The sequence below is a fragment of the Lactuca saligna genome, chromosome 5 (genome assembly GCF_052625555.1).
Source record: "Lactuca saligna cultivar CGN05327 chromosome 5, ASM5262555v1, whole genome shotgun sequence".
NCBI lineage: Eukaryota > Viridiplantae > Streptophyta > Magnoliopsida > Asterales > Asteraceae > Lactuca > Lactuca saligna.
Genome location: NC_136421.1, coordinates 134,639,637 through 134,664,662, shown reverse-complemented (window position 1 = coordinate 134,664,662; position 25,026 = coordinate 134,639,637). Strand labels below are relative to the sequence as shown.

General features: G+C 30.7%; 1 protein-coding gene across 2 annotated transcripts; it reads left to right on the top strand.

The window, feature by feature from the left end:
* Positions 1 to 14,883: 14,883 nt before the first annotated feature.
* On the top strand, positions 14,884 to 18,703 carry LOC145048906 (uncharacterized). 2 transcript variants are annotated; one of them, XM_078997554.1, is made up of 7 exons: positions 14,885 to 16,075; positions 16,373 to 16,485; positions 16,573 to 16,590; positions 16,676 to 17,003; positions 17,412 to 17,519; positions 17,670 to 17,770; positions 18,105 to 18,703. In XM_078997554.1, the coding sequence occupies exons 1-7, from the start codon at positions 15,020 to 15,022 to the stop codon at positions 18,628 to 18,630; spliced, it is 2,250 nt and encodes a 749-aa protein (XP_078853680.1). In that variant the 5' UTR covers positions 14,885 to 15,019; the 3' UTR covers positions 18,631 to 18,703. The 2 variants fall into 2 exon arrangements, with proteins under 2 accessions (XP_078853681.1, XP_078853680.1); XM_078997555.1 differs by lacking the exon at positions 16,573 to 16,590 and having other exon boundaries at positions 14,884 to 16,075.
* Positions 18,704 to 25,026: the final 6,323 nt, after the last annotated feature.

Sequence of the window (25,026 nt, the reverse complement as noted above, 5' to 3'; positions counted from 1 at the left end):
TTGAAATTATTGATATAATTATTTCCTTTAACAAATGAAGTTTCATATTTTGCTTCGAATCAGGATTTGGAAAGTTTGGACATATTATGATTTCCTTTGATATGCATTTTCTCAAACTGTCTTGTGTGAAATGATTTGCGAGATGAATGTTGAAAAGGATTTCGATACCGATTTTGATAACCAAAATGTGAATTTTGTTGAAAACTTTTTGATTTTGAGAAAACTCCTTTGTGCATGGTTTTGAGCAAATCCTTGAAAACCATTTTGCTTTTGAAAATTGTTCTTTCCATATCGAAGTTTATTTCGAACTTGATTTTGACCTTGTCAAAAATTATTTTGATTTTGAAAAGATTTATTAGAAAAATTCTTTGCATTTTGTGAAATCTTCTTCTAAAATTCAGGATATTTTTGTTTAAAAACCATTTTTTGTGAAAATCTTTTTCATTTTTCCAATACACTTTATTTTGTGCTTTTGATTTTGAAATTCCTTTTTCAGATGCTGATTTTTCCACTTCTCTTTTGAAAATTTGTGTTTTTTTGCCTTTTGATATTTTAGATCACTAGGCAATGATTCGACACATTTTTCTTTCTTTTTATTTTCAACAACAGTTTTTTCTATTTTTACTGTACAAACACATTTTGTTTTATTTTGACATTGAAATTTTTTTTGTTGGTTTGTTCAAACCATTTTCGATAGTACATTGATTTGAATTAAATCTATCATCTGCTACAATTGAATTGCCTTCCTTTACCAAATTGTTCAATTCAGGAGCTACTTTATCAACATTTCCTTTTGTGACAAGTACTTGATTTGGATACATAACATCATCAGTATCCTTGAACCTTGGATAAACCACAACATTTTATTCAAGATAATGTGCTCCCTTTTCTTTTAACACTTTTGTGTATTCTTTCGAGTCTTCATAAACTTGATCTTCCACCACTCGTGTAATTTGTTTATCATTCGAAATTTCATCATCATTACTCACATAGTCCTCAACAATAACATTATGTCAAAAATCACAGTTTTGAGTTGTTGAAGATTGATCATTATTTGGCTTTGTCATTGAATCATTATTATCTTTGCCTTTAGGTATTTAATTGACATTAATGACTAACAATCGTGAGCAATCATCACATTCTTTTTCCTAAATTTCACTAATATTATCAGAATTATCTTCAATATCAGCAAAATTTTGTTGAGAATTTAGTGTCCACTTCTCGGTCATGTTCAAAATCTTAACCTGTTCATTTTTGGTTAATGTCCCATTCATAATTTTCACAAGATCATAAACATTCAAACATTCATCAATATTAACAATACTATATGCGTATGAACCATTAGGTATCTTATCATAATCAACTATCTTAATTTCACAATCATAAGTTGTTTCATTATTTTGTTCTCTTTTATATGAAAGAAAAGGAAGTAACTTCCAATGATGTTCATCATACATATAAGTTGAATGATAAAATTCAGTTAATTTACCATATAAATGTTTTGCTGAATTACAATAAATGTTCCTCTGTTTGATAAGCATTATATTGTCCATTCTAAGTGTGTCTATGTCTATTAAAAGATTTGTTATTCTTAAGTCTAGAGACTCCACTAATCCCTTTTTTTCTTCAAGTCTATTTCTAGCTTCATATAACATGGATTTGGATTTTCTGCTTCACTACTCATGGAGATTAACATGTCATTAAGATAAGCACAAGTATTATCAAACTCAGACAAAACATCATTATAAGAAGATGAAGGAATTTTAAATGTATCAAGAAGATTATTCACCTTTGTAGTTATTGGTGATTCAGTTGAGTCTGTCGACATGAAACACCTTCCTGAGATCCTTTCTTCTTCATTCTCCTCATTCGAAACAACCTTCTCATCTTCATCCTCTTCAAATTTTGCATACATCCACCATAAGTTGGATGGTGCATTTCCTCATCATCTGATCCCGAAGATAAGATTTGATAGCTATCATCCTCTTCATTATTTCCTCTAGCAACCAATGAAATGTTTTGTAACGCCTGCAGATCTGGGTTAGTCAATTTGAAAACAATGAGCATCAAAAATAATTTTTTTGATGGAATATTATTTTGAAGGATCAATCTTAACCAAGTTATAGTATATGTTACAAGGGTTTCGTACATATAAAGAATGCCAAAATTCGAGTTATAGCGAAGAAGTTATGGCCCGTCGAAGTTTTACGGCAAAACCGACACCACACTGCGTAACGCAAAAAATAAAATTTTGATAAACTAATTTTTAGCCTTAGATATCTAAATGAAAGTTGTAATATACGATAAACCAAGAGTGTGCATAAGAAGAAAGTCAAAATCTGACTTCATATGAGGAAGTTATGATTTTTCTAAGATTTGGCATAGCAGTGCACAACCCGAAATTCGAATTTTAGATCGATCGATTTTTGGCCAACGCAACCTAAATGAGAATTGAAGATCTCATTAATAGTAGCGCAACGGTAGAAAGACAGATGAAAATGGATGTCGGATGAATAGGTTATGAATTTTTAATGGATTTTTCCTGTCTCGGCCTGTTAAAAATATAAAAATAAAGTCAAAATTAGTCGATGCAGTCTAAATGAAAGTTATAGAGTATATCTTTGCCTATGCGTGGATATAAAGAGCGTCAAAAACAGAGCTCGTATGAACGAGTTACAAATTATAATAGCATATTTATGTATTAAAATAAAGTATAAATCATATATATATATATATATATATATATATATATATATATATATATATATATATATATATCACTAGAAATGTATCGACAATGCGGGCATTATAAGACTAATGTTGAATACTTTCGATGTTAGTTTAATACAAATATCGTTAAATATATTAAAAATAGTATTATAAAGGGGTGTTTAGTTGTTTATATAACTATAAGATTATTAATTAACTATGAGGGTATATTTTGAAAATTCAGTTACTATAAATAAGAGCCTTGGGCTCTCATATTTCTTTCACCATTCTTTTGATTCAGGACTCTTTCTCTTCTTATCCCCAAACATTTCGGTCCCTCGTGATTCGACGTCTCTTTCTGTAGTTATAGTATAGTAAGGTGAGCGTTGAAGCGTTGCACGAATCTTTCTTAGAAATATTCAGCGACGAAGTTCTACCCCTGTAGAGCCCGACTCCTGGCTAAAACCCCCTTGTAAATAAGTTATGCTTACCCTATTTTTATATGGCTTATATTTAAAATTAGTATTGTTATTATGAACTTATAATAAATATTTGGACTATTATTATGACTTATATAAGTGTCGTTATAATATATTTTTAACTACTCGTGGTACGGAGAATCTGGTTTAAAGGGCCGCATAGGGTTGTTGGATTTCAGAAGTGATATATGCCAAAATGGTCCTGCCCTCCAATGTTTTATGTCTAACCATGTCTGTACATAGTGGTTGGAAAATATTGTTTAAACGCTTATATAATAATAATAATAATAATAATAATAATAATAATAATAATAATAATAATAATAATAATAATTAGTCACGGTAAATATTAGACTAAAATCTAGTGGTAATAATACTAGGTTTCGTCGAAGTAAATTATTTTTTAGAAGCGAAGTGTTGTCTGAGTTCGGAATCACCACCTTTACAGGTGAGTGCATAGTTACTTTCATCTTACACATAGATATGAAGTATTTTATATAAATTACATGCTATGTGTGCATATTATCTGAATACTTGTTGTTTATGTTGGATGAAAGATTTTATACATGGTTTAAATGATTTAAACTGTATACGTATTTTATATCTATAAAATTACATTGGGTAAAAAGATGGGTAGATTACAGATGAGATGAGATAAATGATGAGCGATGAAAGATAAGGCGAATGATGAGCGATGATATAAGAGTGATAGTGAGAAGCGATGACCCAAGCGATGGCCCCATCATCTATCAGAGTATGGATGACAACCACGGATTATTCTAGACAGTTCAGTGGAACACTAGTAGGCTCACAACCTATAGGTGTTGTGAACTTGATATTCACCGGTGTACTCTAAAAACCCATTGACATGTATTGCTAGTGGAATCTCGAAGACGATACTTTCAATAAACGAGATAAACCACGCGAACTACGGAGTTAGCGCCTGTTGAATAAACCTTGGCAACGATGGATTTTGTGCATATTCCTTAGGATGATTCTTAGGATTGAATGAACGAGGAATAACTTATTCTGAGGGTAGATCCTGAAGAGTAAAGATGATAATCGGGAATGGGTAATTGGGTTGATTGACTGTTTGATGTTTAAATATAATAATTATATTATTGTGGGTTAAAACCCTATGTACTCACCAGGTTTTCCAATCTGACCCACTCAAGCTTATTTGTATCACAGGTGTCAATATGAAGTTACATTACACTTAGAGATTTAAAGAGATGTAGATCACTAGTGTAAATGAATATAAGTTATATTTATGCTTATGTTTCTGTATTGACGATGACATCCCAAATGTTTTAAACTTAATAAAAATACATTTCTTCGGAAATGCTTTTGATAACGTATTTTTCATGTTTTTCTGGGAACAAATTCCGCAACATTTTTATTAAAAGAAGTACTCTGATTTTTATAAAGCATAAACAAAATCGGTCTTTTCTGGCCGTAAAAATGGGGAGTCACATGTTCTTCGTCTAAGATCGAATCTCTTCAAGCCTCTCCACGTAGTAAGCTTCGTCTTTAACTCTTTCCTTCTTTTCTTCCTTCTTCTTCAACATACAATATTTTGCTTGATGATTAGACCCATTGTAGTAGTTATAGTTATAACAGTCTCCTTTCAATTTTAATTCTTTCTTCTTCTCTTTCAAACTCTCTACATCCTTCTTTTCCACTTTCGAAACCTCCTTCACACTTTTTCCAGACGACATAACTCCTTTACCCTCATAAATATTCTTGAATTTTGGATTAAATGGCTTCTTAAAGAACTTCTTCACCTTGTTATTTGAATAGTAGGCAACGACTTTGTTATCAAAATTAAACAAGAATCTTTCTTCACCATTTTTAGCTTTTTCATCAAATTCAACTTCCTTCATAGAAACTTCGACACCAATGTCTGTGTTCCACCCATACTTGATTTATTTTCCTCATCAATATCTTTAACCTCATTTCATGAGCCTTCAAGATATTGTAAGGATTCGATAGTGAATAACCATCAAAGTTTTCCTATGCTTTAATCATCATATTTATGTTCCTCCATTCTTTTCTCAATCCCATGAGAAATGTCAAATTATACTCTAATGACAAACGTGCAACTCTATATAGAGAATATTTGAATATCAACTCATTTAATTGATCATAAAATGATTTGATTGATTCACCTTTTTTTTTCTGCTTAAAATCTCCCAATTCTAACATTCATTGAGTAACAAAACTCTACTTTGACTTCTCGTTACATTGATACTTCTCTTCAAAGTACCCCAAATTTGCTTTGCAGTTAAGCATCCTCGAACATAAATGTAAACTACTGATAGAAGAGTACCAAGTAATTAATGCATAGACTTTTTATTGTTTTCCTGCATCTTGTTTCCTCGTGTGATCATGTCTTCAGAAGTAGTAGACATTCCAACAGTAACTAACATCCCAAGACGAAATGATCCATTGTTGATGGATCTCATTAGATCTTCATCAATACCATTCATGTAATCCTCCATTCAGTCAACCCATTGTTTATAGTATTTTGGAATTCACATTGGAATTTTTGTTGCTGATCCAAAGTCATCGTATTCATATTCAAGTTCGGCATTGATGTATGAATTTTGAAGAACGAAATTTCTGAATCAAAGAGAAACCAACCAGAAAACAATTAGAGATCATTTGATCTAACACACAAAACGTAGAATTGATACAAATCAATCGATCGACACAAGTTTTCTGTTTCAATCTGCGAAATATTTTGAATCGGAAAAATCAATTAAAAAAGATGAAAAATACAAAAAAAACTTCAACCGATGATATGAATCCTGATATGATACCAATTGAAGTGTGTTCAATTGATTAAAGTATTAATTGATTCAGAAAAGTAGTGTAAGACACGAGATCTAAATAAGATCTGATTGACTAAATATATTGTCTGAAGAGTACACAGAGAGAGTAGAAAATGTTATCTGAATATTCGAACCGATACCATAACTCGATGTACTTATAATATTTATAGGATACAACAAACACACAAATAGTATGAGGACTAAACGTGACATAACGAAACATATAATGCCTTGTAAATAGATAGTATGTCGAAAGTACAACTACGTTTGACACATACAGATAATTAACGAAATATATAGCTTTTAACTCTCACTAAACAGCTTTCGACTTTACAAATTTCAATATAATATAGACAACTTATGGACCACCCTCTATTTTTATAGTACCTTTTTTTGCTCTACCTATTTTAATAGATAGTCATTTTATGCAGAGGATGACACTCGTGGTATTTTCCTTTGCTAGTCAAGATACACTACTAGAAAAAAAAGGCTTTCCTTAACAGACATTATCTATCGTAAATGCCTATGCATGATAGACAAATGTCCATTGTTAAAAGCCATGTCATAAAGGAAAAAGACAGGCATTTGGCATGTCATAAAATTTACGACATACCTTTGTGACGTACAATTAAGACATACATACACGACATGTATTTTCGACATAAATTTACGATTGAATTTATATGTCGTAATTCATATAATTTTGTAAATATCGACATACATTTATGACTTAAAATTACGACAAATATTTTTCACGTCATGATTTTTGACATAGTTTTATGACATACATTTGTACTGTCATGGTTTTACACCTTTAATATATATATATATATATATATATATATATATATATATATATATATATATATATATATATATATATAATATTATAAATTTGTACCAAATCTTTAATACAAGTCTTAATCAAACTAAATTACACATCTAATAATGCAAAATACAACAACATACATATACAAAACACAATCCATTACACAAACTTTATTGTCAAATTCAAAAGCTTGTTCGAAATTCATCAAAATGTAAATGTCAAATACATATAACCGGTAAATAAAGTTTGTGATATAAGTAGCCCATCCTTCATGCACCTTATCCATATCAACAATTGTATATTCATTCTTCCCCTTAAAATGAGACAAACTAATATATTAGCAAAAAAAAAAAACAATTAAACAATTATATACGTGAAAATTCTACAACAATTAAAGTCCATCAATTAATTAATAGATTTACTTAAGTCGTTATTCAACACTTCAAGTCCTTCGTCAACAATTGATTTCATGAACTTTAGAACATAATACCCACATTCCTTGTAACCTGGCTGAAAGGGACACTACGAGTACATAATAAACTGATTAGTCGAAAACTATAATATATTAACCAAATCCAATTGAAATTAAGGTTGCTGTTTGTGCCAACCAAAACATTTATCCACTAGACATTAATCATTTTATTTGATCCACTTTGTCTTGCATTAAAAAACAATGTTCTACAAAAAATGTGGATGAACTATATCAAAGAAAATAAATTAATGTTTCAATAATTTATATTACTTACACTTCAATCATCTGCTTCAAGTGTATCAATATCTAGAGGCCTTAGAGAATCAAGGTAATAGCAAGTTGTTGTTTGCCTTTCTAGTATTGCTAGCATCCAGTGGCCACTATAAACCCAAAAATCAAATAAAAATTAAGACAAATGGTTCTAAACAAAGCTTAAATACAAGAAATGGCAACTTATTTTCTATTTATTGATGGTAGGAAAGCTAAATGCAAGAAACAACAAAGTACATTACTATTTCCTACACTTGGGACATAAGAAGATTTATGTAATAAAAAGAGTATATTATGTCTTTTTTCAAAATCAAAATCAACTAAATTATGTTGCTATTTCTTGCATTTTAACCAAAAAATGCATGAATACATGAAATAGCAACTTACTTACACTTAGCCAAATAATAACCAAACTACTTAACCCATTAAGTCATCCTATTTAGATTAATTCAAACAAAATTAAATGGATAATCTAACCCGAGATTGTAAGGCTTTAAAATGGTGTGGCTTTCCTTTCTTGTGGACAACCGACATGATATAAGTCTACTTGATTCATCACCTTACATAAAGTTTTCCATACGCCCATCTTCAAAGATCGCACTCAGGCTCATGAAATAGATTCCATGATCTATTTTCCTCCATTCTTTATTTCTTCATACAAGTACCCATTAAGATAGAAAATATAAAAAAGTTTAGTAAATTGGTTAAATACACAAAATAAAGTAAAATGAGCACTTACATCATATAACTTGTTATTATAGCATGAATCAACTTATCCATCGTAAACACTATTTCAAAATCACCCATAGTTATATAGGTGTAACAATCAGACACATCAAACAAATTGTCTTCACATTGGATTTTTGTGAATATTTCCCTTGAAAGTTGTGTATCAACTGTATGTGAAGTTAATATTAACACATGACTAGTTTCAAATATTATCTTTTTTTTTTCATCTAGTTCTCCATGTAAATATAAGAAAATATTCTAGTAATATGTGATTTGTTGTAGTTTGTTATCGTTCCTTTTGCAGTAATGTTTGATGCGGTATCAACAACAAGATAACAAGAATTATACTGCAAATATATAATGGTAGTTTAATTTTTTGAAATAAATAACAAGAAGATTGAAATAATGAAAGTGATTGAAATTGGAACTTGATTGTTAGGAATACTTACAAGTAAATCTCCAACTGGCTCATTTTGAGAATCTTCATTGTTCGCACAACTGACGTCTTAAGAAACATTGTTGAGACACTCTCTTTTACGTGTCTGCAACTTGTTTTCAAGTGTGTTAAATCATTGATAAAATTTCTTCTTCTTATTATCCATTTAACTCTTTACGGTCTTAGGTAAAGAAAAGTATTGGTGTGGGGTTACATATTTACCTCTCCATAATTTTCCAAAATTTGAAGCTTATCCTATACATGTTATAATTTTGTAGCTCATCCTATACATGCAAAAGCTCATGCATGTGATGAGATCAGAGGTAAGAAAAAAAAATATAAAGTATCATATGACAATTCATTACATTCCATCCAAGCAAACATACTTGTTGTTTCTATTTCTTTCACTTACTGTTACCTTTTGTATACCTTTTTGTTATTGTATTTTGAAATCATGTTATATTATCACATAATTTAAAAGTATTCACGTTGGTAAACCTTCATCTTATTTAAGCTTGTTTTAGAGGGAGTGCATACAACATAAATAAATGATTATTTTCTCCTATATAAAAAACTCACGGAAAGGAAGATTCAACGGGAAAGTATAAAGAATCGAAGACCAGGTTCTTCCAAACAAGTCCTATTTCTTTTTCAATTAATGCACAGAAAGAACTAAAAAAACTTAATAGAGATGTCCATCATTGGTTGGATTTACTATCTTTGATAGACACTCATGCAATATTTGTGTTTTTGGTAATAGAAAAAGTCATGTTCAGAGCAGTTAACAAAGTCGACACAAGTCGACTTTGTTTAGAGTAGTTAAAAAAGTTAACAAAGTCATGTTTAGAGTAGTTAATAAAATCACAGGGCAAGGTCGACACAAGTCGAGTTCATCTTATGGATTTGCAGATCCACCTAGAAAAAGAGAGGTAAAGAATGAATGGAATGGCTCATTCCATTCCCAATAGCAAAAAAAAGACTTGATTTTGTTTTGGTGTGTTATGTTATGTAGGTTTGAGAAAAAAAGAGTTGAAGAGGAGTTCGAATGTGTAAGAAGAAGCATAAATGTCTGAGCTTTTCTGTACTAAATAAATAAATTAAAATGGGAATTATGATTATTGAAATAACAACTTAGGATGGATGAATCACAGAGAACCTAAGATATTTGACCCTTATGTATCCTTTGAATGCTAAAAATTCATGAAATTCTCAAAGCAGTAAGCTTAAGGGGGTGTTTGGGATATCTTTTTTCCTTTAAAAGTCGTTTTTGCAAAAGGACTTTTTGTAAAAGGACTTTTTACAAAAGATGTTCTTAATAATGTGTTTGGATTAGCTTTTGAGTAATTTAAGTGTCAAGGGGTTGAAAAGTTACAAAAAGACACAGATACCTGACTTTTCAAAATGCTTCTTTTCCTTCTTTCTCAAAAGTTGGTTTTAAAAGATATTTTCCCATTACCAAACATCTTTTACCTCATTTTTAACTTTTTGGAAAAGATAGGGGCCAAAAGTTTATTAAAAAGATAAAACAAACACCCTCTAAATCAAACTCGCTACAACTGTAAGTAACTACAAATTTTTGTTGTTCTTTATGTATTTGGAATGTAATATCTTCGATCAAGATACATCACATGTATTTTGATACGTGTCTATGATTATACACAATACCACCTCCATGACCGGATCCATCAGATATACCATGCATTAAATGGATAAGCTGTTGTGATATTGTTTGCAATACTTGTTGGAGTGTCACTAATACCTTTGCATGGAATCACGTCTTAGATGCCAAATCCCCCATGTATTGCATGTTCCTGCATTTTATTTAATTATTAGTTTTATTTATTTTCCATTGAAAGAGTAACAATTAGCCCATCTTTCCCACTTCCTAGTTTTTATACATTTGCATTGTTATATATTTGGATGTATTTTCATTGTTTGAAAGAAGAAGAATTATTAGTAAAGTTTCTATGTTATCTATTCTTATTTCTTATGGATATTAGCCATCTCAAATAAATCTTTATCAATTAGTGCTTTCATACCCGACCATGCAATGCCTCCCCACCACCATTCACCATCAGAAGATCAGTCTTTTGCCTCCATTGCCAACCAATTGGCTCCACTTGTTGCTATAACTATCGCCAACAACAACCGCCTCAATGACATCATCACCAAGCTAACCGAGATCACTAAAATCCTCACTACCACATATTTATCAAAAGCGAAAATATGGGGGCTAAACTGCTTCCACAATCGCCGCCAACACCGCCACCAACATCCCTATCACAATCATTGATGCTAACAACACTAACATCTCCATCGTTAGAACTGCAAACACCCCACCTTCACCAATCCAATTGAAGATACAACCGTCGTCACCCTTATCACCAAAGGAACCAATCCCACAACTGCCATTGACAACTACTTATGAACATATTCGAAATCTCAAGCTATTTTTCCGTCTATTCGACTAATAACTTCCCACCATCTTTAATCTCAGTTTTACTTGTTGGAACTTTAGGATGAGGTCAATTTTAAGGGAGGAGGAATTGATACGTGTCTAGGGTTATACACAAGGCCACCTTGGCTGGATCCATCAAATATACTATGCATTAAATGGTTAAGCTGTTGTGACATTGTTTGCAAACGCTTGTTGAGTGTCACTATACCTTTGCATGGAATCACGTCTTAGATGCCAAATCCCTTACATATTGCATGTTCCTGCTTCCACTTCTTTTGGATTTTATTTAATTATTAGTTTTATTTATTTTCCATTGGAAGAGTAATTTATGGTTATCCCATCTTTTCCACTTCCTAGTTTTTAGACATTTGCATTGTTATATATTTTGATATATTTTTATTTGTTAGAAAGAAAAAGAATTATCAGTAAGGTTTCTATGATATTTATTCTAATTTCTTCGGGAGATTAACCATCTTGAATTGGGCTATCTTGGACATAACCATCTCAAATCGGTCTCTATCATATTTGGTGCATTCACGTTTAATTTTTTAACAACCTCAAATTGCTCCGGCTCAAATATGTGCAACTAAGTGTTGTAACATAATTCAAACAAAATATCAATAATATCATCATTTCCACACATATTTAAGTTTCTAATTAGGGTATGTCCTTCTATGTAGTCGCAACTACAAAGAAAACTAAGTAGAAAGGTTTATCATAGGCAGGACCGGTCCTGAAAATTCAAATGCCCTAGACGAACCGGGGAAAAAAGGCCCTTAGATCTTAACGTGGAACGAATTAAATTACATAAACTATTTTTTTTAACAACGATAAACTTTATAGCAATAAAAATAGCAAAATCATAGTATTTTAATGAATACCGATTAGCTGTTCCGGATAGAATATTTTATACCGCAATTTCACTAAAAATATAATTTTTTTTAATAAAGCGAAGATTTTAAAGGTTATTTTGGTCATTAGTAAAATGTGACAAAAATCTACTATTCTCCTTCAACCGTTCAACGATTCCCTATTAATAACTAGAAGCGGTCACTATCATTATCTTTTTGGAAGTCATTATAAATTAGTAAAACAAATAGATACATAGTGTATTAAAACTCAATAAAGTAATTATTTTTTTAAAAATTTTACTTAATAGTTTAATAAATATTACATGAAGAATTTTGCAATTTTGTTCTTAGTGGATTAAAAAAAAAAGGAAAAAAGACACGAGAATTTAGTGGAGGCAACAAAGAATGTTTAACACAATTTAAAAAGGCGCATGCACCAAATGGGATTCGAACCCGAATAATCGGTAACAACTTAAGAAAATTTAAAAAGGCGCATGCACCAAATGGGATTCGAACCTGAATAATCGGTAACAACTTAAGAAAATAGAAGCGCGCTTACCATTTGAACCATAAGAGCTTATGTTTTGACTTGAACGATTTATTATTTATATAAATACTAAATAAATAATATGACTTAATCTCGGGCCCTATTTTTTGGGGACCTGTGCAGCTGCCCACCTTGCCCCCCTCAAATCCAGTCTTGATCATAGGTATAACCTGTAGGGAAGTAGCGACTTCATAGAAGTAGAAAGGTTTATCATAGGTTTTAATGTTAAAGTAGAAAGGTTAGAGATGGTATTTTTTAGAAACTAGGGTTTATCATAGGTTTATTTGTTAAAGATTGTGAACGAATAGTAGTTCGAGAGGTTTGAAAGCATCATCAGTACTAAGGCTTTGAGGGCTTTGTTGGAGACGAATGGTTAATCGGCTTTTGTTGGAGGCCTTTTTAGGTTAAAATGGTGAATTGGGATCTTGTTTTAAATTGATAGTCAACAGAGAACGGTAATCGTGGCATTTTCCCTAGTTAGTCAAGATAGTTAATGACAACTATTTGTATGCTAAATATAATATTCATCCAATTTTACTTTAAAATTTTTGATTGTTATTTTAATATTTTGTTAGGCATTATTTTTTAACTAATATAAAATATCCTTTGGAAATGAAATTTGCTTTTAAATAGATAAAATAGTCATTTATTATCTTCTTAATGCAAAAATATATGTTTACACACTATATATAATAAGTTGAAATATCAGTATACAAATTATTGAGAAATCCATTTTATCAAACATGCTACTTTCTCGCATTAATATAAATCATTAACCCTATATTGGAAATTATTAGGTGTTAACTTTATTTTTTTTTTTTTTCGTGATTATATCTTAACTTTATTTTTTATTTCAGAAGAAAAACCTTGATCTTTTTTCATCGGGCTCTTTTAGTCATTTTTTCCTAAAAAAAACTTGTAAAGTGTGAAGATTTTTTCAGAAAAAACTAAAAAAGTTGAGTGTTTTTTCGGAAATAGTTTGAAGATCGAAGGGTTTTTCGGAAAAAATGACAAAGTTGAGAGTTTTTTTTTTTTTTTTTTTGAAAAAAAATTAAAAAATACAAGTTTTTTTTTTAAAGAAAAATAAAATAAAGTGAAAGTTTAATCTGGAAAAACACAACATATAAAATCTTTTTTTAGATTAACCCAATTATCAAGCTCAAATTCACATTTTTAAGAAAGGTACAACTATTTCTTTTCTTCATTTTTCTTATAGTATTAACCGATAAAAAACAATCTAACTTAGTCAATAAAATTATCCGTGTTTCTATTTTATTTTAAGTTTCAGTATTAAAATACAACATACATTTAGGATAGTCTTAAATCGTTGATATTTTACGAAATATGACATAAAGTTTATGACAGTCCCTTATGCCTGTCATAAAACTGTTGTACGTTGTAAGTTTAACAAATGCCTTTCATCTAGTAGTGTAAGATGTTATTCTACAAACAACCAATAAACGCACCTTAGCTATGCACATAATTTTGTCTAAAATAATCCATCATTAAAAAATCTTAAATAAAAGTAAACATATAAAACAAACAATATTAAATTAGACGTAGTGGAGATACCTAGGGGGGGGGGGACATCCCTAAAAAATCGTTTTATATATATAAAAAATTACTTGTAAACATGTTTTATGTTAATGCACCCTCAACTAAAGAGATTGTATTACGTCTTTAATACCCAGGAGAACTACATAAAATACTATATACCTTTTACCTAAATTATGTATTTATTTTAATTTTTTCAATTTACGACTTTAAATATTAAGAAACTCTTTACATTTTTGATTGTGAATCTTAATAATATTTGTATCTCCATATTAAAATTTCTAGCTTCAGCACTAAGATCAAACGTTTGAGCATAAGGTCCCCAGTGATACACACTCCAATTACGAGGTCAATTTCTTTGAAGACACCACCCGGCCATATCGTGTTTTGGGAGAAAATATTTATCTATAATTAAAATAAAGTATGCCATTCATGTAGGACTCCATTGTTGGTTGCTTTAAAGATAAAAAGAAAGATTCTGCAACAAGATTATGGTCGGAATGAAAAGTTTATGATTTGTTTTTTTACCCAAAAGATTTAAAAAAGCAATCATATTTTCAAAGTGATCATGAAGTAGGTATTTTTATGGCATTAAAACAAACAGGTTATGTGGATTCAAAAGAGAGAGAGAGAAAAAGAAAAAGAAAATAAGATTTGGGGGATCAAATTGCACTAAGAGGGGCTGGGTATATGTAGGTCCTCTGAAAATTGCAATTATCACCTCTCTCACCAACAAGGCATCTCGTCCCTATTTCAGTAGCTATATATAAGAATCAACTCCCAAATACAGCGGTTGCAATTGCTTGCATACTTTGACTTCAGTTTTATAGTTACTATTTGATCAACAAATAATGGAGACCTTCCTACAAGACTTCCAGCATCTTAAAATCCAACTGGAAGAGATAAAGTCAGCCACTGATACCTTTGATAACAACAACTTCATTGGAGAAGGTGGATTTGGTAAAGTGTACAAAGGAGAAATCTCTCACTCTAAGGGGAAAAGCATGGTTGCTTTTAAGCGTCTAGATCGTAGCCATGGGCAAGGCGATCCTGAGTTCTTAAAAGAGATCCTGATGCTCTCAGGTCACACACACGAAAACCTCATCTCTCTTTTGGGATTTTGTGATGAGGATGGAGAGAAGATCATTATCTATGAGCATGCAGCTAATGGAAGCCTTGATCGTCATCTAAGTAGCACTACTCTCACATGGAGACAACGTCTCAAGATATGCCTTGGGGCTGCAACAGGATTGTGCTACCTTCATCATCCCAAGGAGACACAAGAAAGAGTCATCCACCGTGACATAAAAAGCTCCAACATTCTACTGGATGAGAATTGGAATGCAAAAGTTTCTGATATGGGACTTTCGAAAGTAGGACCCGCTAATCAACAACGAACGTTTCTTCTTGTCACCAATGTTGTAGGCACCCTTGGTTACATAGATCCGATGTATATGGAGACCAGCATCCTAACCGAAGAGTCAGACGTATACTCTTTTGGTGTGGTTTTATTTGAAGTATTGTGTGGGAGAGTATGCTATGAAAACAACAATCGTAGTTTTCAGAATTTAGTGCGTATGTGGAAAAAAAGCTACAAAGATAAGAAATTAGATGAAATTATCTTTCAAGGTCTGAAGCAAAACATGGATCAGAGGTCTTTGGCAACATTTTCAGACATTGCCTATGGTTGTTTGCAGAAATACCGTGGAGAACGGCCGAAGATGTGTCATGTTGTGGAAAAACTGGAGAACGCGCTTCGCTTTCAGGAGATTTTTGAAGATGTGGAACAGAAACGACTCTACTATGAAGAGATAAGTAAGGCTGCATCACCTCGTTTGGTCTACAGATCCGAAGAGCATCTAAAGATACTTCTCTCCAAGGGAATCTTTCTTAACAGAGGCAAAACGGTAATGTGACAATGTCTATAACGTCTATATACCTGATTTAGATTTTTATTTGTTTAATAAATGAATAGTAAATTGTGATTTATGAGATGTCAATTACATTATAGCTTGATTTGAGGAATTTGACACAATTAGATCCATGGTGCTTGAAACGTATACATCTCAATAAATATGTATAATCCAGTGGGCCACGAACAATGATTCAAATTAATGACGTTTAAAACTCTTTTGTGACCACCATCATAGCTCTCTATTTACATACCGGAACTCCGAACTAACATGACCTCTTTTAATGGACAGTGGCTTTGCTTAGATAAGGATGGAGAACACTGTGAAATGATATCCGCAGCAGAATGTTTGATTCCTATTCGCATTGTATCATCCAGTTATTATAAACAGCAAAAGAAATCAAGGTTAGTTGTCCTCCTTTATATTTCTATGTCATTAGCGTGTTTCATGATCAGTATTACTTATGTATTCTTCGATGCCTCTTCGTGCAGAATAGCAGTGAAATCAAGGTTACTTTTCCTCCTTTATATTTCTATGTTTTTAACCTATTTCATCAGTTTATACTTATGTGTTCACTGCTGCCTCTTCACGCAGATTTGCAGTGAACTACGATATACCATATTCTAGGCAATTCAAAACACACGTCAAAACACAATTTTTGTCATCACATGTCACATACACACTAAACCTAGTGTTCCATTCTGATCACTACACAAGTAATGACTATTTGGGCCTCAATTACGTATTGGCTGGGGAGACAAAATCTTCGACTGTGTACTTAGCGAATAAGAGAGAAGATGGATGGTTGATGGCTGAATTGTATCAATTTAATAGCGATAGCAGAAATGTTGATTTTGAAATTACGTTTCTGTCCAATGATCCATTGTTGGTGGAAGGCATCGAGTTTCTGCCAGTGGAAAGAGTAAAGAGACAAATACAGTTTTATTCAATTATATCATTTTCTTTAAAGTAAACAGAAGAAATGGTCCCTCTGGTATGTAGTGTTCATGGGTCCCAAAAGGAATCTTTTTTTTTTTTTGGAAAAAAGTTCCTTTATTGCAAAGTTTAGGTTTTGTTATTAATTTAAAACCGTGTAGTAGTAAATATGGATACCGCAGGACCATATCTGCGGTTTACTGTTTTCTTTTTGTTTATTTTTATGCTTCAAACATTCTTAGAAAATAAATATTTCGCAAGAACATTTCAACTTAAAAGAACCTATGGTTTCCTACTTTTTGGAAAAGCTTTTCCATGGGATCAAATAGAAAACGTTTGGAGGATATGAGTTTTTGTTCATAGTAGATCAAAGTCTAATGTCTAAGTTTTATAGGTGGATCATCAAGTGTTAGGGGATGAGGATGAGGATATTCAAACAGACACATACTCAGAACAAAAATTGCCATGGGAATATGGACAAATAAACGAGAGTGGTGATGTGGTATATTCTCAATCAAGGAACTCTACTCTATTCTTAAGCGCAGTTTTTTCATTTGTTCTTTTATATTTCGTTGTTGAGGAGCCTATGAACATGGTTCTACCCAACGTTCCAATTTCCAAAACAAGTACTTACACATTTATTTTACTACAGTGGCTTTCTCGTGCAAAAAATAGGGAAACATGTTATATGCTCTCAGCAAAAGTGGCTTTACTAAAAGAAGAGTGGAGATGGAGGTCTTTACCCGAATCAAGGTTTTATCCACTAATTTATCCATCATATGTTGATTTGTAACCACCTTGGATTTAATGACTCTGGTTTGTTCTCCAATGAAATTGGATTACTCATTTGCAAAATCAACTGGAATTAGTATTAAATGTTATACCAAGCATTCATTATGGCTATGGAATCTGTTGTGTTTGTCTACAGTCAAAAAATTCCAGCACTCTAATAAAAAAACAACGCATATACATATATTGGCTGTTAGTATGTGGAACCCCTGCAACTTTTCAAATCCTTCTGAACAAGTATGCTTAAACTATTTTTTTAGTATTTATATTAAAACACTATATATATATCTTTTGGCAGATTTGAAGACGTGGCTTTTGATCCACATGGCAGCTTTTGGATATTCTTCAGCACTGATATGCTGTCAAGTGAAACAACATATGCAACTTACCTTGTTTACAGATTAGAAGAAAACCATTTTGGATTTGAGCCTCCTTTGAAAGTGAAGTCTGGTGATTACCTTGTTGGTAGGAAAGATTCATGGTTCATATATTTACTTTTGCCTCAAATTCCAATTATCAGACCAAAGGTTTATCAAAGCACCCACAACCCAATGAATAGACCCCAAAGGACGTACCTTCCACAACAAAGAGATGATGGTTGGATGGAAGTAAAAGTATGGGAATTTCGAGTGCCTTTTACCACAGATAATTATTCTCAAAGCTCTTTTACGAGTAATAGTAGTAATTCCAAAAATCTTCGATTGACCCTTCACAGTGAGAACTCGCTTAAAGGCCTTATTGTGCAAGGGATTGAGTTTAGACCCACACATGAAGATGTAGGTTATCCTGGTTATGATACAGAATGCTCTTATGATTCCGAATGAATTGATTGTAATAGGTTGTATTCTTTATGATTAGGCATAAATTAATTATAATTAAATAGAGTGAACTCGTTAACAGGGGTGTATTTTTAAATATAAGGCTAGGGGGTGCCTCACCACCTAAGCGCGCACAGTGGTGTGATGTGGCATTGGTGGTGCCTCAGATACATTTTGTCCGACTGGTATTCGGTGCCCAAGCATGCTAAATTCGCTGATCAGTAGCCACACAAAACCCACTCACCAATGTTTCCTGACGGTTTTATATATATATATATATATATATATATATATATATATATATATATATATATATATATATATATATATATATATATATATATATATATATATATATATATATATATATATATATATATATATATATATATATATATAGGGGAGGGTTCATGCGAAAATGCAAATAATTTGCGAAAACGCGAAAACAATAAAAACCTATGATATTATGTCACCTCAACATTATATTTTGGAAAATAATTCATCCAAACTTTGAAATACATGATGATAATCGATGATAGATGATAAACTGTTTCATATTAGCAAAGTATGATTTTTAACATTTTTATTATGAAAACATGAATTTAAAAATGATTAAAGACGTGAAAAAAATATAATTATAAAAACCATCTTTAAATCTATATTACCATAACACTATCCAATTCAAACTTACTATCTTTAATTTATTGCTAATAAAATTACTTTTTTATAGTACATGTGTTTAATTTTCATAAGATAAAATCTGTTTTCGTGTTTTTGCAGGATACTTATATATATATATATATATATATATATATATATATATATATATATATATATATATATATATATATATATATATATATATATAGACTTAACTGCACAAATGGTCTCTGTGGTTTGCTTAAAATTACCACTTTGGTCCAAAAAAGTTTAGGCTAGTACTAGAGGTCCAAAGTTTTCATTTTGTTGCTTGTTTGGTCCAATCTATTATGATTTTTCTCAAAATGACGGATTTGCCCCTGTTAATATTATTTTCACGTTTTTTTTAATTGATTTTTCTGATTTTCATATTTAAAAAATAAAAAATAAAAAATAAAAGTAAATACAAATAAATCTCTCTCTCTCTCTCTCTCTCTCTCTCTCTCTCTCCCCGCTATTTCTCCTTCCTTCTCTCATTTGTTCTTCCTGGTTCTCAAGAAACGCCTCGCCGTTGACTCCACCACCGTTATCGCCATCAACCACCACCGCCTTTATCCACTATCATCTCCACCACCCACCATCCATCTGTAAACCCTTACTCCGATCTCGTCGCCATCTTCTATTTCTGTAAAAATTCATTTTTTCGGCGATCTGAAAAAACTCCGCTGCAACTCGACGAAGCTCCAGATCTGTTAAACATCGTTCTTCCGGTGAGCCTCGTCTATCTCCATCTTTCTCCGCTTTCTTCATTATCAAACCCTACCGATTTAGTGACGACGTTCCAGAGAAGACGAAGGGCGGCGACGAGTTAGGGTTTTCAGAAAACCCTAATCGGTTATTTTTGTTTCAGCGCCATTATCATCCACCGAAAACCCTAGCTCTGTTATCTTCATCACCAAAACCTACTGTTGGTATGTATTGAACGACCCCCTTACCTTTTTCTTTCCAGATCCGATGAGAAAAAAGAGAAATAGGGTGACAAACAGATCTGCTGGTTAATTTCTTTTTCATATTTTTTTGGCAGATCTGGCCTTGTTGGTGGTTTGGATGCCATTATGTGTTGATTACAGTCGATGGTATTTTAATGGTGGTGTGATGATCTGATGGAGAAAATGATGGGTTATATGGTCAGTGGTAGCTAATGGTGGGTAGTGTCAGTTGTGATAGATAAATTAGGTTTTTGGGTTGTGTCTGGTGGTAGTATAAGGTGGAATGGTGGTCACGGTGCTGGGAATGGAGACGGAGAAGGGTGATGTTGGGTGGTAATAGATGATGAAAGGTTCAGGTGAGGTTGAAGTTGAAGGTCGGTGAAGGTGATGAATGGTAAGAGAGAGAGAGAGAGAGAGAGAGAGAGAGAGATTTATTTTATTTTTATTTTTATTTTTTATTTTTTTCAATCTAAAAATCAGAAAAACAAATAAGAAAAAAGGGAAAATCATATTAATAGGGGCAAATCCGTCATTTTGAGAAAAGTCATAATTGATTGGACCAAACAAGCAATACAATGAAAACTTTGGACTTCTGGTGCTAGTCCAAACCTTTTTGGACAAAAGTGGCAATTTTCAGTAAACCATAGGGACCATTTGTGCAATTTAGTCATATATATATATATATATATATATATATATATATATATATATATATATATATATATATATATATATATATATATTAGGTTCATTTGAGACCACCTATATTTTGTAAGACCGTGAGACGCATATATTTTCTTTTCTTTTTATTATTATTTTTAATTTTTTTTAGTTAATTCATGTTCCAAAAATAATATTTAAAAAAAGAATTTTTTAATTTTTCCATTTATTTTGCATTTTAAAATTATTTTTAGAATATGTACATTGTAATATTCTATTTAGAATATTTCACGTATTTTTAAAAAAAAAATAGATTTTCTTTATTTTTTTTTAATTTTTTTTAGTTAATTCAAGTTCCGAAAATAATAATTAAAAAAAGAATTTTTAGATTTTTCCATTTATTTTGCATTTTAAAATTATTTTTTAGAATATGTCAGTGTAATATTCTATTTAGAATATTTCACATATTTTAAAAAAACGGAATTTTTTATATTTTTTTATATATATTTTTATTTTTTTTAGTTAATTCAAGTTCCGATAATATTATTTAAAAAAAGAATTTTTGGATTTTTCCATTTATTTTGCATTTTAAAATTATTTTTAGATTTGGTCTCACGGTCTCACAAAATTAGAATGGTCTCAAATGAACCTGAACCTATATATATATATATATATATATATATATATATATATATATATATATATATATATATATATATATATATATATATATATATATATATATATATATACACACTAGCAGTGTACCCGCGCAAAGCGGCGGGGTGTGTAAATTCTTTCGGTGATATGTTTCCAATACAAAAATGTTATGTTACAAAAGAAAGTACTCGTCGAAGACAAAATAATCAAACTATGGTGTTATTTGGGAAATGAAATCATTTTTTGTTCCTGAACGGTGAGCTTTATAGCAGAGGAGGGAGCAAAGAGGTATATACGATTGGAGGATATTTGAATCAACATGCTAAATTTAAGGATATCTAAAATGGTTCAAAATTTGAATGAATCCGAGATTTGAGGGAACCATATCAAATTGTTGAGAAATATAAGGAGATTTGATGATAAATATTTGAATTCAAAATATGGTTAAAATTTAATATTATTTTATTAATGATTACTTGTACTATCAACTTCATCATTTGGACGTCTTAAAAAAATATTATTATTATAATCAATCTATTTTTAGAAATAGTTAGATTTCTTTTATAAGATAGTGTATATATATATATATATATATATATATATATATATATATATATATATATATATATATATATATATATATATATATATATATATATATGTGGAAATGATCAAATGAGAACACCTAAAAGGTTGAGAACGCGAGAACAGGTATACTCATTTGTGATTCCATGTATTCATTTGTGGAGAAATGATGTATTTTTACGTGCAATTAACATGAATATGTTTTTTCTCTTCAATTAAAATTAAAGGCGTAAAAACTTATCATTTTTCCGTAAATGAATACATGGAATCACAAATAAATATACTTTGTTCTCGCGTTCTCAACCTTTTTGGTGTTCGTATTTGATCCTACTCCTATATATATATATATATATATATATATATATATATATATATATATATATATATATATATATATATATATATATATATATGATTAGTTTCATGTGAGACGACCTAATTTTGTGAGACCGTGTGATACACTTTTTTATTTTTTTATTTTTAATTTTTTTTTGGGTAATTCAAGTTCCGAAAATAATATTTAAAAAAATAATTTTTTTGATTTTTCCATTTATTTTGCATTTTAAAATTATTTTTAGAATATGTACAGTGTAGTATTCTATTTAGAATATTTCACGTATTTTTCAAAAAAAAAAAAGGATTTTTTCTTAGTTATTTCAAGTTCCGAAAATAATATTTAAAAAAAGAATTTTTAGATTTTTCCATTTATTTTGCATTTTAAAATTATTTTTTAGAATATATCAGTGTAATATTTTATTTAGAATATTTCACATATTTTGTAAAAAAAAACATGATTTTTTTTATTATTTATTTTTATCTTTTTAATTTTATTTTTTTTATTTTTTTTAGTTAATTCAAGTTCCGAAAATAATATTTAAAAAAAAGAATTTTTGTATTTTTCCATTTATTTTGCATTTTAAAATTATTTTTAGATTTGGTTTCACGGTCTCACAAAATTAAAATGGTCTCAAATGAACCTATATATATATATATATATATATATATATATATATATATATATATATATATATATATATATATATCTATATATATATATACTAGACGTTATCCACGCCAAGCGTCGGGCGCAAATAATTTCTTTTAGAAAATTTGTTTCTAGAGGCAATTAATTATTTTAAAATAACTCATGTCGGAGACATAAAACATTCCACATATGGGGTACGGTGTGTTGTGTGGGGGTTAGTGGGTAGCTGAGTAGGTATGTGTATAGTTCCTATTATTAGAAACTTAAGTGAACTATATAGGAAATTTTGTAAACACATAAAAGCATTCGACAAAACACTTACAAGAAACAAACATAATAGAAAATTTTGTAAACCGGTTAAGACAATAAAAAAAGTAAGATGATTCCATCGAATAACAAAAAACTATTTTCTTTTGACTGATTTAGCCTATAGTCATTTTATTCATTTTCATCAAACTATTAAATTTCAGTTTTTGTGACAAAATAGAATGTGGATAATATTTTTTTAAGAAAACCAACAACCACAATTTAACATAAAAATAATTAATTTCAAATTTTTTCTTTTAATGTCATTGACTTGTTTGTTCAAAGATAAATGTACGTTTAGATAAGTTGGATGCTCTTTGTACAACCCTTAGCTTGTGTTCCATAAAATTTTCTAAAGTAGGATGTTATTTCATGTAAATACTGTTGGGTATTTGATGTTGCGTCTTGGGCTCGCCTCTTAGCCCATTTTGTATACGGTATGGGCCTGTCCATCCGTAACTTGTTTTATTAGGGTTTGTGTATTAATAGATGCTTGCATGCATATTTTTGAACTGATAGATCGTTGGTTTTACGTGTAATTAAGAAGATCTCTTCTGTAACCCTAAAATCCTCTACAGCGGAAGTTCTTTATCGAGCTCTGCTGAGGATTGAACGTTGTAATCATTCGACTCATTCAAATCCATTCTTGAGTATTGTTTCATTATTTTACTTTCATTATCTACCTGTTGCAAAGATCTAATCGATCAAAGAGTTTTTATATCTCATCAATTGGTATCAGAGCAGGAGGCTGTGTAATTCATACACATCTCTTCTGTGAAAGAAGCTATTAGGGTTTATTCCGCATTAACTAATATTTATTGAGCCGTCACTCCATAATTGACGTATCTCATTACTTATTCGTTTTGCCCTAATATTATATATTACAAGTCTGATCTTTCAAACAGGTTAAACGATCAAGCATGGACGATTCTCAATCAAATCCTATCAACATCTCAAATAGTATTGGGTCAACAACAAAGATTCCTATTCTTTACACCCATGATTACGAAGTTTGGGCACATCACTTTGAAGATTATATCATTGGATCTGAAGACAATGGATATCTTATTTGGGAAGCAATCGTGTCTGGACCATTCACTCATTCAGCAACGTCAAGAATCATTAAAACTCAGAAAGAGTATAATGATCTGTTGAAAGACGTAAAAGATGTTGCCCAAGACGAAAAGGATAAATTTCAGTGCAATATTAAAGCATTGAGACTAATCAGATTCGCTCTTCAATCTGACACTTTCAGGCTGGTGAGTTCGTGTAACACTGCTAAGGAAATATGGGATAGGCTGCGAGAGCTATATTCCACAGACGAAGATCTCGAGCATTCAATTCAAACCTTACTTTTGTCTGAATTCGGTGAATTTAAGCAGAATCCTGAAGAAACTATCACTCAGACATTTGATCGCTTCAATCATCTTCAAAGTAAGATGATTAAACACGATATTGAAAGGAAGATGATTGAACAAAAGGTTACGTTTTTAAACGGTCTTAGATCTGAGTGGAGAGCAGTTGTGTCCACTGTTAAAGCACATGAGCAATTCAAATCTTACTCATTAGCAAAGCTGG